Here is an 18,063-nt window from a genome sequence, read left to right as displayed (position 1 = left end):
AGGAGGACAGGACAAGAGCCACATGGTCATCTGTGGAAGTGTGTACCTGGCAGGAGGCACAGACAGTGCAAAGACCTTGAGGAAGGTGCTCGTTCCAGGTATTCAAGGGAAACAAGGAAGCCAGTGTGGCAGGGGAGTGATCAGGAAGAGAGTGACGAGAGATGGTGTGAGAGAATGGTGAAGAATGAGGTGGCCTCATTGCTGCTGAAACTTCAAGACACAAGGAGTCCCTCTGTCCAGATGTTCTTGCAGCTTCAGTTTGGTAAGATGACTGCAAAGGTGCTCTGTGAGTTGAAATGCATCTCCCCTTTATTTCTATCTGTTGCCTTATGTTCTGGCCTCTGCATTATAAGTTTCCTTTTGGAATATAATGAGCTCACTTCCCCTTTCTCTGAAACCTGCTGTCACCCCTACACACATACACACATACACACATATATACACGCGCGCGCACACACACACACACAGCCCCTATCCACATGCAGCACACTGGGCCTCCTGGGGCCATGCAGACATACCCACATGTAGACACTCACAGCCAACTATTAGAAAGGAATGAATATAAGGTGAACTGTCAAGATCAGATTGTCTTTTCCCTAAACAGTACAAAATTGGTACCCAGAAATCACAGTTCATATGTTCGCTATATACCTGTACACTTGGGCCTCTTTTTTATATGGCCATCATCTGCCTTATGCGTGCGTGCGCGTGTGTGTGTGTGTTTATGTGCATGTTTAATACAATCTGTTCAATAAACAGAGTGAGAGCAGTTAAATGGGCCTGAGGTGGAATGAGTCTAATAAGCTCAGGTGGTTCCTGAGAGACTTCAAGGAAAGAAAAGCTTCCTTAGTTCTGGTGATATTTCAACTCCCATTACATCTCTTTGATGCCCAGCAAATATATAATAAAAGATCAAAAATAAAGAATTCTGACATTGTTATATAGTCCCTTCAAGTTCTTTAATTTAGGAAGAGTGTTTAATTGTGTTGGTTTTAATGATTACTAAAATCTTTGTTTACTTTTCAAAACTAAAAAAGGAAAGTTATCCACGATTTTATTATTTTATTTTATTATTTATTTTATTTTTTTTATTTTTTGATGGTTGGCTGGTCTCCAAAAGACAATTTTAATAATATCTTCTTGGTAACAGCACACACACAGATTTAAACACCAATTTAAAAAATGGAGCAAAGAGAAAAAATTAACAATTTATAAAAGGAATATGAAAACAACAGCAAAATTTTGGCTTTTTTATATGTAACAATAAAAGACTCATGCCTGTTCCATGTTCATTTGACTAATTTATTGTTACAAAATCTGAGGGCAAATGAGGGAGGTTCATTTCTCACTTTCCTTGTGTGGTATTCATTGTTTGCTACTTGTGGGCTTTGGATTTTGATCTCTTTTTTGACAAATCCAATGAGCACACTCTAGTTCTGGCTCTGTTTCTCACCCAACATGCAAAGGCCTCCCAGAGCATATAAAATCCTGCACACATCATGACAATTGTATTATTTTACAATGAAAAGCATTCTCTAAATGATTTATCCCTGAGGACATTACCTGATACAGACATTTATTTCTATTTACTTCATTATATTCTGTTTTCTCCACTATAAGGCAAGATCCAGGTCAGCAGGGATGCTACCTTGTATATTCACCTTTGTATTTTAAAAAGGTATGTGAATATGGATGCATTAAGAAGAAACAAATTTGAAGAAACAGACAAGTTATGAAAACAAACAAACAAAACAACAGGGGAATAAAACTAAGTTAAATATAGCACCTTCAAAACATCTGCAGGAAACAAAATTAACGGATCATCAAACATTTATCAGAACAAGATATAAAATAACATTAGTTTAATATTAACATGGATTAAGAGCTAAATTGGCAAAAACTTACATACTGAAGAATATATAATGTTCAGATAATGTTCTGACATGTAGCAGATACTCAGTAATTATTTGTTACATGAACCAAGAATTAGGTCTCTTTATATATGGACATTTAATATAAGTGTTTATATTTTAATTTAGTTGAAAAGGTTAAAATTTAAAATAAAAGCTCGCATAAATGGCTATGTATCTGGAAGAAACATAGCTGGTTCTCTATGACAAAAGTAATAACAACAACAACAACAACAAAACCCAGAGAGATTAAAACCTCAATGTAAAAGTAAACAATTCATTTTAGACTAAGATTAGGAAAACTACACATAAAATCTGTGAGTGGGTAAATGATGTCAACTAAGGCAAAAAAATGCAAAAATAAGAAGATAGACATATTTAACTAAATAAGATGTAACATTTTATAGCCCCCCCAAAATCATCCCCAAAAGTCAACTCAAAAAGAATAATTGGTTGAAATCATTTGAAATGCTGATAACTATATAAATAAGGACACATAATAAACATAGGTACATCAAAATCTAGATATATGAGAGCCAATACACGAATATTTCCATATTTGTTCAAAGTCAGGATATTTTTTATAAAATAACAAGAAACCTCTTTCATACTCATCATCTTGAAAAAAAAATTTTAAAAGCTGTTGCACTGATTTTTGTTGAAATTTTTAAACAGAGAGCAAAGATGTACTCTCTAATATTGCTGGCAGAAGTGAGTATTGTAACATCTTGGGGAAATGATCTCAAGATGGACAAAATATGAAAAATACAGATATTCTTTATCACAGGATTTCTCAATCTCAGCACGACTGACGTTCTGGACCAGGTCACTATTTGTGGTGGAGTCTGTGCTCTGCATTGTGGAATGTTCAGCAGCATCACTGGTCTAACCAACACAAATATATTCTGCTGCATGAGTGAGGAAATTACTGCAAAGTAGAGCTTCTTAATATACCCCTTTTCACCTAATAAGTATTTTATGTTATCTGAATAATTAACAGAAGAAAGACACAGTAAAATGTATGTCTCATGGAATGCTATTACAAGGTAGTACGAGCAAACAATATATTGATTTGGATGTTTCTCATCAATATGGGAACACACTCAAATATGCCCCATTGAGAGAACATACCTTGGGATACAAAGTGGAATGGGGGAGAATGGGGGAGGGAGAGGGAGGTGGGGGACATGGGGTACAGACACAATTTGTGGTAAGGTGTATGCTGCCAGTATGGATCTGGCCTTCACATCTTGGGCATGAGGGGTGACAATCAGCTTTGTATCTCATTAATATTCATAACCAATAAAAAATAAATAAAAATAAAGGCCCCAAACACCTCCCAAAACAAACAAAAAAGCCAAATATGCCCCATCTTACAAATAAAAATGAAATGCCCTCACTTGACTGCATATCCCTCCACAGCTAAAGCAGTATTTTCCACTCCCCCTAATTGCAAAGGTCCTTGGAAACATGCTTTACTTTTACTGAAACCATTTTATTCCTCCTGTTCCTCCTTCTAATTGTGCCTCCATAACATTTATTTCATTGTAAACAGTTATCCTGTGATGCTGAGTTCAATAGACAATTCCCTTTTAGCATCATAAATAAATGCATTAATTAATTAACTAATCAAGAAAGCAAACAACCTTGGGACTTGCAATCTGTCACTGAACTAGCCTGGTTTGGCTCTCAGGTGACCTCAGATAAAGGTTCTCAACTAACATTACCTACATATTTCCTGTATTACCTGTTGGGCTTTCCGACTGACCTCGATGGGATCTCTGAGAGAAAGGTTTCCATGCGGAAAAGTTAATTCCTGACTGAATGGTTGATGATGGAGACAAATTCTCTCCCTAAACAGAAGAGCAGGAAGGAGTCAAGCATCAGTCCCTGAGCCAGACTTGGGACTCCAAAAGAGACAAACATGTCCTATCCAGACAAGTTGGCACACTCTGAGTGACAGCAGCAGAAGGGATATATACAATTCCCTATACCTGCTCATTAGGCACATTTCCCTCTAGTTACACCCGCTCATTTCCCCATGGGACACAAGCTGTACAAAAAGAAAATTTTTGCCATAGATTCTCTGTTCCCAAGAGACCAGGTTCAAAGTCAGGGGAATCCAGTCTTTAGTATTCCTCCTTCATCAGCTCTACTGCCTTCCAGAGAGTTCATCTACTAACAGTTTATCCCAATCCTAAGTTAAGGTTTTCTTCCAAGTTTAACACTGAAGAATCTGTCTTGATTATGCTCCTGGTATCTCCAAAGCCTTGACTTGCACTGGGGACACAGTCCTTGATATCTCCAGAAAATTGCTATCCCCTTCCTCCACAAGGGGGAGAACTGTGTCACAGGTGCTAAACCCCTTGGCTTATTTGTCAAAACAATTAGAATATTCACACTTATAATACACATTAAGAACTGTCATTGAGTCCTTCATTTATGACACTTTGGTAATTATAAATTATACATTTAGACCTTATTATACACACTACCCTGAGATTAGTACCTTATAAACATTCCCTTCTTTATTGTTTGCAAAAGTCCACTCTATGTGGTCAATACTGTTATGACCGCATTGCATGTTTGCAGAACGTGGATGATAATATATTCAATGTCTAAGAGGAAGCTGAAATTTACATCGTGAGATTCCACCATTTCTCATGATCTACCTCTATAAAATCGTTCTTGCTGTCATAAAAAACTACCTAGATTTGGACAGTGATATGAACTGAATGCTTGTGTTCTCAAAATTAATCTGTTAAATCCCTAATTCCCAATGTGTTGATATTTGAAGGTTGAGCCTGTGGAAAATAATTTGGTCATGAGAGAGGAGCCCTCCTAAATGAGATCACTGTCTTCATGGAAGAGACACGAGGGAGATGGTCTCTCTCTCTCAGCCATGTGAAGACAGAGCAAGAAAGTTTCCATCTACAAACCAGAAACAAGGTCCTCAGGAGGAGCTGAATCACCCAAACCTTGAACTTGGACTTCCCAAGGAGGATGCATTTCAATTCACAGGGAACCTCTGCATCCAGCTTTGCAAACGCAACAACATCTCGACAGAGGGACTCCTTGTGCTTTGAAGTTTCAGCAGCCACAAGGCCACTTTGGTTTTCAGCATCCTCTGACACCAGCTTTCATCTCACTCCTCTTGATAATTCTTCTACCACACTGGCTTCTTTGTTGGCCTTGAACATCTGAAAAAATCGCCTTTCTCAGGGCCTTTGCACTGGCTGTTCTACCCAACAGGCACATGCTGCCACAGATAACACTGTCACTCTCATTCTGTCAGTCTTTTCAAATGTCACCTAGTTTGTCTGTGCTTCCAGTGATGAACAATACTGCCTACTTTCTCCTTTATATCTGCTTTCTTTTTCTTCATAGTACCTTTTACCATCTGAAGGTTATACAATCATTTCTTTACCTACTTGTGTCTGCTTGTATTAATTATCCATCTTAAGAATTTAGTGGTATTTGTTTTTAGCACTGATCAATCACTGCCTAGATAATAACAGGGTCATGATTGTCACCCAATTTATATTACTCAAAAGCATAAAATAATTTGTCATTAAAATTTTTGAATACATGACTTCATGGAGCAAGTGATTCCTAATCAGAGTGGGACAGAATTCTTAATCAGAGATGGCACAGGGTTCTCCTAACAGGTACCAGATTCATACACATAATGTAGGAATTAGTGTCTTGACTGTAGAATATAAATGATAGCATTTCTAACAGGTGCATAATTCATGCTTGGTGATGTTCTTTTTTTCTCTTTTTGCGATAGTCACATCAACCATATGGAACCATGGGAATGACACACAAATTTCAAAATTTCTTCTTTTGGGACTTTCAGAAGAACCTGGACTGCAGCCCTTGCTCTTTGGGCCCTTCCTGTTCATGAACCTGGTCACTGTGCTTGGGAACCTGCTCATTATTCTGGCCACCATCTCAGACTCCCACCTCCACATGCCCATGTGCTTCTTCCTTTCCAACCTGTCCTTTATGGACATCTGTTTCACCTCCACCACTGTCTCAAAGGTGCTGCCAAACATCTAGACACACAGCAATGTCATAACCTATGAAGGCCGCATCACCCAGATTTCTTAACTCTTTGGAATGTCGGACAACTTTCTCCTGAGACTGATGGCCTAGGACCAGTTTGTGGCCATCTGTCACCCCCTGTACTACACAGTCATCATGAACTCTCCACTCTGCAGGTGGCTGGTTCTGGTGTCCTGGATCATGAGTTCCCTGAATTTCCTCTTACAAAGCTTCATGGTGTTGCTGCTGTCCTTTTGTATAGACTTGGAAATTCCTCACCTTTTCTGTGAACTTAATCAGGTGGTCCCTCTTGCCTGTTCTGATGTATTTCTTAATGACGTGATGATGTATTTTGCAGCAGGACTGCTGGGTGGGGGATCCCTCTGTGGGATCCTTTACTCTTATTCAAAAATAGTTTTCTTCATCTGTGGAGTCTCATCAGCTCGAAGGAAGTATAAAGCATTTTTCTACCTGTGCATCTCACCTCTCAGTAGTCTTCCTTATTTTATGGTACAAACCTAGGAGTGTACCTTAGTTCTGCTGCTACACACAACTCACTCTCAAGTGCAACAGCCTCGGTGATGTGCACTGTGGTCACACCCATGCTGAACCCCTTCATCTGCAGTCTGAGGAATAAAGACATAAAGGGTGCTCTGAGAAGACTCTTCAGATGGAGGCCACAAAAGAGACATTTTCAAGAAGTGCCTGTGATTTCAGGACTTTAAGCTCAAAGCCAGACACTGTAATTCTTTATCAGATCATGGAAATAGAACTTGCTCCTTCTATTTTTTTCCCGGAGTTTAAATTTCCTTAATTTCAACTGCTTTATAAAATGTAAGCCCTCTCTTTAGTAAGCTCTGATTTTTCGGCTATCCAACATTTTTCCATTTTTCATTTGTCTACTTTCCCAAAGTTATTCCCAACCTTGGGTAAGAAACAATATGGAGATTGCCATGTGTCTCATATACTGATGAGTTGTTACTAGTTTTATGGAATAAACGACACATGGAAACCGAGGCTATTTGTATAATTTAGTAGAAGAAATACTAATACCACAGTTTTTCACTTTTCTGTTCAACATTCCTCACTACATCACTATCTTATCTGTTTTTTCTTATAACATAGACTTAAACATACTAGTGGTTTTACAGTTGATCATAGGATTTTATTCTTTCATAAGGACACTGTTCTCTTAGTCATCACAGTGTTCATAGTGGCTACCATATTTTGTGGCACAGAGTAGTAATGAAATATTGCTTATTAAATATATGTTAAAAGTGTAGTCTACACAGAAAGACAGATTTGCATAAACCAATTGAGTTAATATGAACTTAATGCCAGAGATGTCCTTAAATATGGACAGTGTTCAATGATACATAATTCTCAATCATACATCTTCTCTGGAAGATATTTTTTCCATGATGTACATCCATATATTGCAATGTGGAATCTTGGTATCCATGTGTAAAGGGGTTTATTCAGTGGACTGAAGGATTTGGTGTCATGTTCTATATTATTCATTACATTATCTTGCTCATTCTTTCTTTCCCCCAGCCTTTTTGAGGTATAATTAATACACAAAACTGAATATAATTTACACAATCTGGTAAGTTTGAACCCATGTGTACATTTATGTTACCATCACCACAATCAAGGTAGTAAACATCCATCACCTCCCACAGCTCCCTTGTGTCTGTGTTTTTTAATTGACAGATAAAATTGTACATATTTATCAAATTTTTGACAAGCAATCCAAAAATAGATGGTTAAAATAATGCTTTTACAAAAATCTCATAGGAGTCTATGTTAGAGAAAGTCTTTTGATCTCTTCCGGTCTCCTCATGAGTCTGTGGTCAGCTGTGTGTCAGCTGGAGGTGTTCTGCTAATCCTGGCTGGGTTCTCTCCCATCCTAGGGCTTGCTGGCTATAGGCTGGTCTAGGCTGGCTATGGGTGGGATGCCTGGGCTCTGCTCCTCATGTTTTGGATTTGTCCACACAGCAATGACAGGGTTAGAGGAGAGAGGAGCAGAAACATGCCAAGGACCCCTGAGGCACACTGACACTTCCACCATATTCTATTTGTCAAAGCAAATAAAAAATCTTAGGTCCAGTCCAGATTCAAAGGTGGAGAAGTAAACCTCACCTGTTCGTGGAAGGAACCTCACAGTCACATTGAAAAATTCTTGGATACAGAGAAAAGTGGTGAATTGGGGCCATATCTGCGAATGGTCTACACAAGTGTAATTTTCCTATCAATCAATTTTTATGGGCATTCTTCAAGGCCTAAATCTTGGATAGTTCCTTCCTTCTCCACCCTCAGTAGCTGAATGAGTTTCCTGGGGAAGAAAGTAAGAATCAAAGTACATCTTTAATGGGATGCTATGGAACTTCTGTTTCAGAAGGTCAAGACTCCTCAGATATAATTGTCCTTTCAGTAAATGGTACTGGAACAACTGGATATCACACACACACACACACACACACACACACACACACACACACACACACACACACACACACACACACACTGAATCTAGACACAGAATTTAAACCTTTTACAGAAACTAACTCAAAATGAACCACAGACCTAAGTGTCAAATGCAAATCTATAAAATGCCTTGGAAATAACATAGGAGAAAATCTAAGTGGCCTGGGGTTTGGTGATGACCAAGAGACAACAGAGAGGTGAGACACTATTGTGAAAAATGCTTATGCTCCCCCAACATGACAAAGTTACGTGCATGGAGGAAACAATCTTACAGTAAGGGTAAAGGAGCCCAGCGAGAGATCTTCCACCCAGCACGCACAGCAGTAAAGTCCATCACCATGTTATTTAAAAAGGTGTCAGAACAGGCACTGTGGATGACCTGATTAAGTTCACAGAAAAAGTGGGGGATTTCCAAATCTGTGCAAAATAACAGTGGTAACATGAGTAAGCTTTGTAACATGGAATTCAGTACATTCATGATCCAGGACACCAGAACCAGCAAACACAGACCTGGGGGTTCATGATGACCATGTAGTGTAGGGGGTGACAGATAGCTACAAACTGGTCATAGACCATCAGAATCAAGAGAAAATTGTCCACCCCGACAAATGGGATAAAAAAGTACATCTGGGTACAGATACAGCCTTTACAGGTTATGACTTTGTTCTGTGTCTAGGTGTTCACCAACATCTTTGGAACGGGGGTGGAGGTGAAACAGATGCCTACAGAGGACAGGCTGGAGAGGAAGAAGTAGATGGGCATGTGGAGGCGGGAATCTGAGATGATGGCCAGGATGATGAGCAAGTTTCCAAACACTGTGATCAGGTTCAAGGAGGAGAAAACCCTAAATATGAGGATCTACAATTCTGATGTCTCTGAAAATCCTAGAAGAAGAAATTCTGAAATTCATGTATCATTTCCTGGTTCCATGTTGACTGAAACATGTGTTGCTAACCTGGTATAAATTGCCATATGATTCAACATTTCCACTTCTGGATTTGTACCCAGAAGAACTGAAAGCAGGGTTATGAAGAGATGTGTGTTCATAGAAGCACTCTTCATAGTATCTAAAGTGTGGAAGCAACACAGGTGTCTATAGAAAGGAATGGATAAGCAAAATGTGGTATATCCATTCAATGGAATATTACTCAGCCTCAAAAAGGAAGGATGTTCTGCTATATGCTACAACATGAATGAACCTCGAGGATATTATGCTAAATTAAATAAACTAGTGACAAAACGATCAATACCATATGATTCCACTTATATGAAATACTTAAAGTAGTCAAAATCATAGAGACAGAAAGTAGAATGATGGTTGCCAGTGCCGGAAGCACAGGAGACACACAGACCTAGACTGGCAGCACCAACACCACCCTGGATGTTGTCAGAAATGCAGTTTCTGGGCCCAAAGGAGACCTGTTGAATCAGAATTTGCATATGCACTAGGATCCCTGATGACTTTTATGCACATTGAAGCTGAAGGAATGATGATCTAGAATTGCTGTTTTTATTTTTATTTATTTCCCACCTTCTCACTATTGATAGATGGGTGAGATGATTATCTTGTTGGGTGCTGTCCTGTGCATTTCAGGTGTTTAGCAGCATCCCTTCACACATCATCAAATATCCCAGAGGGAAAATGATCGCTGGTTGAAAAGCACTGGCTTGAATTTGAAAACTGGAAACATCCTGAACAAATTCTATCAAAGTTCCATCTGCTACTCAGTTAATAACCTTGAGCAGAATATTAAACCCATCTGAGCTACATATCTGCTGTGGAGAACAGAATTCATAACAGTACTACCTTATTGAATGGACTTTACAAAAAATTAAATCATAAATCTCTATAAAGTGCCATGCTTAGGTTGTGATGCATAGAAAGATTTAAATATATATCTTATATTTAATATTATTTAATAACGAGGCACTAAATGAGAGCTCTTAACTTGTTATGAGTATGAAATTCCTGTATTAGCAAAAGTGTCATGAAGCCAAGTACTGTAGTACCCATGGTTTTATATCAGAGGAACACAGGTTTCCCTTGTTGAAGAGGGAAAAAAGCAATTTTCTGTAGATATCAGGGTACGTGTCCCCACTACAAGCCAATGCTTTGAACATCCCATGGACCTAGTCAAGGCAGTCTCCTCAGTCCTACACTTTGGAGAAAACTTTAAGTGAGAGGAATTATAAGGCATTAGGAGATTACATATCTGGAGGTCAGGTTAGTTATTGGAGAAAGAATAAACAAACAAACAAACAAACAAACAAAAAGCAATTGGATTCACCTAACTTATAAACTGGTCTCTTGGGAACAGAAAAAGAACAGAAAAAAACTTCCTTTCTGTCCAGACCAGTGTCCACAGGGAAATCAGGTGTTTACTGGCTGCAGTAACAAGAGGAAAACACATCTAATGAGCAAATACAGAGAACTGTAAATATCTCCTCTCCTGTTGTCCCTTCAGAGTGTACAACCTTGGGCTGCAGTGGACGTGGTTGTTTCTTCTGGAGTTCTGAATTTGGCTAGAGGACCTATGCCTCACTCTTTTCTACTGTCTTGCATTGGGATAGAGCTTCAGTCTCCATCGTCAACCATCCAGAGAGAATTCAGACTTCCACATGGAAACCTTCTTCTCAGGGACCCCATCTAGGTGAGTCTGAGAGCCCTGTAGGTACTGCATGAAAGGGTCAGTGAGAATAGAAGCTGAGAATGTTTACTTGAGGGCACCTGAGATTCAATCCTACTTAGCCAAGAGCCAAGAGATCACTGTGTTTGTGCACTTGAATGACAAATTTATTAATTTAATACATTAAAAAGAGAAGTGTCTGATAGATTCAGCAATGCAGGAATCATTGTGAAAATACCTGGTGGGAATGGAAGTCCAAGTGGTGAGACTGAAGAAGAAATGGGAGGCATAAAGTGGTTCCAGTAACATTACATACTATCCAAAGAGTTTTGCAGCTAATGGAGCGGACAAAATGAGTATTAAGTGTGGAGGGATGTGCAATGTAGTGAGGGCTTTTATTACTATTATTTTAAAAATTTTTAACATTGGGTGTGTTTGAGTGTGTTCCTATAGTCTTTAAAAAGACCCAGATGAGTGCATTGCTTGCGAATACTGTCTTGCAACAGCAATTCGTGAGCCATGCATTTTGTAGTATCTTTTCTCCTTCTCCATACTCAGATGAAAAATAAACTGTCTGATATGTGAAAAAGAGTATTATAACAAGCTTCACTTTGCAACAGTTGCCTTACTATTGAGGCTGAATATATTTGTGGGTTTTTTAGACATTTATGTTCTCTATTGCAAATAGTCTGTGTGAGGTCTTTGCTTTTGCATGGTGGGTTTTTCTTCCTGCTTTTGATTGCAGTCTTTCAAACATAAGAACTGGAGTTTTTAACAAACTTTAATGTTTGCCCTTTAGTTCTCCTTTGTATTTATAGGTGATTTGGGGAGGATTAGCTGAAAGTTTATCAATTTTGTGCAGTCAGATCTATCCGTGGGTTGTATTGTGTACCTTCCCCCATTGTTTTTTCATAGGTAGTTTGAGAAGGTTTCTACATTCTTAGTGATAATTAATCACTACATTTAATAATTTAAATGTATTGGCATCATATTTTATGCGTTTTTTTTCCATATTGCTACTCTTTTTTCTTCCTGTGATCAGATCTATTTTTTAAAAAGCCATCATCTTCTGCCACTGTGTGAAATATATTTTGCATTCCTATAAAGACTTCTTATATTATCATTTTTTATTGAAACATATTGTCTATAAATATTTGTGAGGAAGAGAGTTATATTTCAATACATGTGTACAATGTGTGTTGAACAAATCAGGGTAATTAGCATATTCATCATTGCAAAACTTAATCATTTCTTTGTGATGTGGACATTTGATCTCTCTTCTAATCATTTGATAACATGCAGTAAATTACTGATAAGTATAGATGCCTAGTTTGAGTGTATACTAATAGAATTTATTTTTACAAACATATTTTAATCCATTTATGTTTGCATAGGATCAAATTACAACTTTATATACTTTCCTTCCACTGTTTTAAAAAGTATATTTTTATATTCTTTTATTTCCAATCTTTGCAAATGTAAGCTTGAATTAGAGACCCACATTGTTTGATTGCTATTTTATATATTTTTTGATAATTTATTTAACATTTTTATTCAATTTCATTTCATACCCATAAAGATGTTTCGAATTCACTATATTTAAGCAGGTTTTGTTCTTTCCTGCCATTCTCGTAAATGCTTAATTTCTTAAATTTGTTTCCATATAAATGCAGAACTCTGTGAAACCGCAACAGTGAACAAAGCAGGTAAGGTCTCTACTCATTCTGGGTCTCACATTACAATGAAAAATAGTACAGTGAAATAAGTGGGTATATGAGGTAATGTGCCAGGGATAAATCATATTTTTAAAAAGGGGTACATTTTCATGGCATTTGCAGGATTATATGGATTACACTGTGGCGAGGTCTCTGCATATTGGATGAGGAACAGAAACAGGACAGAGTGTGCCTATTGGATTTGTCAGAAAAGACATTGAAACCCAAAACCCAAGAATAATAAAGAAAAGATGCTACAGAGAAAAGTGAGAGAAGGGCCTGCCTCATCCTCTATGGGACTGTATAAAAACAAGTGTGGTCATATACATGTGGAACAGGCACAGGAATAACAATGAGGTCCGGTCCCTGATGTGGATTCCATGATGAGGCAGGTGTAGCAATAAGAGTCTGCTGAGCGTGTGGCCCTGGAGTCAGGAGGTCACGTCAGCACCACGCTGGCCACCTGTTCTCCAACACCCTGGTTCTTCTGTTGGGCTCTTCATCCATGAGATTTGCCCTCATGAGCAGTCACTGGCCTCCTTTTTAAGCTGAAGTAGTACCCACTGACCCCATGGCTGGATAAGTTCCAAGACCTCCAAGCCGATGCCTGAAACCATGGATAGTACCCAACCCTATGTATACTACTTTTTTCTATATAGACATGCTTATGATTAAGCTTAATTTATATATTAGGCACAGTAAGATATTAACAAGGATACCTAATAAAATAGTACAATTATAACAATATATTGTAATAAAAGTTACATGAATGTGTGCACTCTCTCTCTCTTTTTCTCCCAAGATATGTTAATATTTTCAGACCGTGCTTGACCAAAGCTAACTGAAACAGCAGAAAGCAAAACAATGGATTAAGGAAGACTACCATATTCCTGCCTTTACTGCAGTGGGTTCCAAACTTTTTGACTGTGTCCTAGAGTAAGAAATACCTTTTACAAGGTGATCCAGCATGTACTCATGTCCACACACAGACAAACAAGGTTGAAGATAGTGTACCATGAAACAATTTTGTATGATGCACTCTAATATTTTCTTTTTTGTGTTATTTATTCTATTTATTTAATTCTTACAAACCATAGTCTGACTCTCAGTGGGTCTTGATCTCAGAATATGGAAAACACTCCGCTGCTGTGTCCTCCACACATATTTAGCATCTCTCTGCTTCTTTTCTTTCTCTCATCATCAGAAATTACTGTGAGGCCACATTGTCTCATTCATTCATACAATAAAAATTTATTCAGCCCCTCTTCCCAATTAATTTGCCAGGAGTGGGAAGGAGTATGAACAACATTTCTACATGCACCTTGGAACTTGGTCTAGCAGGAAAAAAACATAAGGAAATAAGTAACATTAACACCATTATAGTCCCCATATCTAAATTAAATGTAGGGAGGAAGTGTCATTTAAACAAGGGAATGTTAAAAGAAAAAAAAAGTATTCATGAAGGAGATGCCTCCAAGGAGTCTTGAAAGAGTAAGTGAGGTTTTTCAGATGGAAAAGAGGTGAAATTTTTCAAATAGACCAGGGGACCAGACTCAGTAAATGGAAATGAGTGTATGAATGCACTGAGCACTGAAGCTCTGGAGTCTGGTGAATCTGAAGTCAAGTTCAAGTTCAGGAGATCTGTGTTGGCAGGTGCAGGGCGGTGTGAAGGTCAAGCTCGCAGGCTCATCAAAGACAGTCCAGCCTCATGTTTGAAGCTGTGCAATTTTAGATTCATCCTCCAGTGGGGAATCAAGGGGGATTTTAAGTCTGGGATTTGGTTGATCTTTTTGCAATACAGAAAAATCTGTCTGAGTCAATGTGAATATCAGAGTAGAGAGGTGCCAGGCTGGGATAACTAGGAGAGATGAGAAGAAACTGAAATAGGGCCATGGATTTGGAGGCTGGGAGGTGGGGAAGGAACCCACCTTTATTTTTTTGAGAGACAGTAGCCAAAAACCACCTTCATCTTATCACCAGTGATAACTGTTCATTTACTAACAGAAAGGAATTATGCTAAGGGTTTTACATGTATTGACTGAGTCTGTCGACCAGGTTAAGAGGATGGACACCACTATCCCCAGTATATGGGGGAGAGTATTAACATTTAGAATAGTTGTTGACTCTCCAAGTTCAAATAACTAATATTTGGTACATCTAAGATTCAAAACCTAGTTTTGTGATTCCATAAATTCTGCATTTAATATTATTTGTTACAGTCTTTTACCATTTTATATTTTGACATTCTCTCCTTCGGTTGTACTTTGTCTATTTCCTTCTGTGAATTTTGGGTTTATTCTCTGCTCATTTTTTGGTGGGGGGAAGGTGTTCAACCTATAAGGTGTCTTGACATTGCATAGATATCTCTCTTTTTTACTTCAGATAAATTTTTTGTTGTTGTTGCTCTATTAGTTATTCTGCACATAGGGAATAATGCTGGAGCTGGAATGCCTCCAGAATCAAAGAACCTTTCTCATCATGACAATTTTTCACGGATCACCTGAGTGCATTAAGTATTTTTCCTCCCTTGTGCTCCCTCAGCTCTCATTTTCTCTCTCTCCCTCCCCCCCCCTTTCTCTGTATTGAGCAGATTTCTTAAAAATGTTTTTTTAAATCCATAGTCCCAAATAGTCATATCATAACTGAGCCCAGAGTATACGCATCCATGGGAGTCTTACCACGTGGGATCTGGACACTCTGTCTTCATTCTTTTGGGGAAAAACAATCTGATGTTGACAGCTTGCTTGTGTCCGTTCTTTTCTTAAGAAGTGTAGCTGGAAGTGAAGGGAGCATAGTAGCAACCTGGGCCCAAGAGGCCATAGCACGCTGTGTGCATGCATGTGTGTGTGTGCATGTGTGTGTGTGTGCATGTGTGCATGTGCGTGTGTTGTGGGGAGTGAGCAGTCCTCAGAGCAGGGGCACCTGAGCTCATATATTCCACAGTGTGACTCAGTACAGATAGCTCAGTGCTAACCACAGATAGAAATAGGGAGGGGATCCATTTAGTCTGAAAGGCTGCCTTTGAAATGAAATAAGTAAAGTGGAAGGGAGAACATGTGAATGAGGGACTCCCTGTAGGTTGAAGTTTCAGCAGAAACAGGGAGGCCGGCGCCTCATTCCTCCACATTCCCTGACACCATCATTTTCTCTCTTGCTCATTCCCCTGACACCCTGGCTTCCTTTTTGGACTTGGGCATCTGAAACAAGCACCTTCCTCTGGGCTGTTGCACTGTCTGAACCTCCTGTCAGGCACATGCTTCCCCAAATAACACTGTGGACCCCAACCTTTCTTATTTGACATCTCTGTTCAAATGTCACTTTGTCTAATGCTCTCTTGGAGCTCCATGAAAATAGCCCTCCTTTGTGTCCATTAACCAGTTTCTCGCAAGCCCCCTCCCCTCACCCTTTCCCACCTCTAGTAACCACAGTTCTGATCCCTCTTTCTGAAAGCTCAACCTGTTATTGTGATCCTTCTTTCCTTGCTTCCTTCTTTCCTTCCTTCCTTATCTCTCTCTTTCTCTCCCTTCCTCCTTTCTTCCCTCCTTCCTTCTTGTTCATTTATTAATTTAATTTTAGTTCCCACTTAAAAGTGAGGACATGCGGTATTTCTCTTTTTGTGGCTGGTTTATTTCACTTAACATATGCTCACATTTTGTAATGATGAATAAGCTAATTATCCTGACTGATCATCACATATTGTACCCTCCTATGATATTCAACTCGGTACCCCACAAACGTGTAGAATTAATTACGTGTCAATAAAAAAGCACTCCTATTCATTCTTTCATTTTTCTCAGCTGCTGTTTTCTTTAGCACACTTATCACCATCTGACATGTCACATGATTACCTCTTTATGCACTGATAGTCTTTTTCCATCATCAGGCTGTGGGGACTTCTGTTTTTCACCACTCTGCACACACTTCCTAGACAGTGCCTAGACTGTGGTTGGTGCTAAATACGTATTCCTAAAAAGCAAGAAAGAATTTCTCCGTAAACTCTAGGAAAATAACCTCATCAGAAAGTGGCTGAGGGTGGACCAGAATAAATAATTAGAAAAGGAACAGAGGAATCTTCGAAAGAGGACAAGATACATACACAAAATACATAAACTCATTTTTTTTATCACAAAATATAAATTTTGGCATTTCAATTAAGTGAGTAATACCCTTCTGTGTGGAATTTAGTCACGCTATTTTTCTCTTCTTTAGTAGTCATGTCAACCCCATGGAACCAGGGAATGATACACGAATTTCAGAATTTCTTCTTCTGGGATTTTCAGAGACACCAGAATTGCAGCCCCTCTTATTTGGACTTTTCCTCTCCATGTACCTGATCACTGTGTTTGGAAACCTGCTCATCATCCTGGCCATCATCTCAGACTCCCACCTCCATACACCCATGTACTTCTTTCTCTCCAACCTGTCCTTTGTGGACATCTGTTTCACCTCTGCAAGCATCCCCAAAATGCTGGTGAACATCTGGACTCAGAGCAAAGTCATTACATATGCAGGCTGCATTTCCCAGATGTACTTTTTATTGCTTTTTGCAGGGTTAGATGACCTTCTCCTGAGTGTGATGGCTTATGACCGATTTGTGGCCATCTGTCACCCCCTGCACTACATGGTTATCATGAACCCCCGGCTCTGTGGGTTGCTCGTTCTGGTATCTACCATCACCAGTGTCCTGCATTCCCTGTTACAAAGCTTAATGGTGTTGCGGCTGTCATTCTATACACATGCAGAAATCCCCCACTTTTTCTGTGAACTTAATCAGGTGGTCCACCATGCCTGTTCTGATACCTTTCTTAATGACATGGTCATATATTTTGCAGCAGGTCTGCTGGCAGGTTGTCCCCTTGCTGGTATCGTTTACTCTTATTCTAAGATAGTTTCCTCCGTTAAGGGAATGTCATCAGCTCGAGGGAAGTATAAAGCATTTTCCACCTGTGCATCTCACCTCTCAGTTGTCTCCTTATTTTATGGTACAAGCCTAGGAGTGTACCTTACTTCTGCTGCTACACACAACTCACAATCGAGTGCTGCAGCGTCAGTGATGTACATGGTAGTCACACCCATGCTGAACCCCTTCATCTACAGCCTGAGGAATAAAGACATGAAGAGGGCTCTGAAAAAATCTTTGGGAGGGAAACCATAAAAAAGAAAAAGAAAAACCAATTATACTGCAGCTGACGAAGTGACCATGACTCCAGTGCTCAAAACCTTGGAGCCGGAAATTGTGACTCTTTGGTTATATTGTGGAAACAGAACTTGCTCCTT

The 18,063-nt window shown here is 39.0% G+C and overlaps 1 protein-coding gene and 1 pseudogene across 1 annotated transcript; both read left to right on the top strand.

The window, feature by feature from the left end:
• The first annotated feature begins 174 nt into the window (after positions 1 to 174).
• LOC134387628 (olfactory receptor 7A10-like) lies at positions 175 to 6,682 on the top strand (annotated as a pseudogene).
• A 10,329-nt stretch (positions 6,683 to 17,011) lies between these two features.
• Positions 17,012 to 17,941, top strand: LOC134387627 (olfactory receptor 7A17-like). Its single transcript, XM_063110041.1, has one exon. The coding sequence runs from the start codon at positions 17,012 to 17,014 to the stop codon at positions 17,939 to 17,941; it is 930 nt and encodes a 309-aa protein (XP_062966111.1).
• The last annotated feature ends 122 nt before the right edge of the window (positions 17,942 to 18,063 follow it).

The sequence above is a fragment of the Cynocephalus volans genome, chromosome 10 (assembly GCF_027409185.1).
Source record: "Cynocephalus volans isolate mCynVol1 chromosome 10, mCynVol1.pri, whole genome shotgun sequence".
Taxonomy (NCBI): Eukaryota; Metazoa; Chordata; class Mammalia; order Dermoptera; family Cynocephalidae; genus Cynocephalus; species Cynocephalus volans.
The sequence above is the reverse complement of the archived record's forward strand: the minus strand, read 5'-3'. Positions and strand labels throughout refer to the sequence as shown.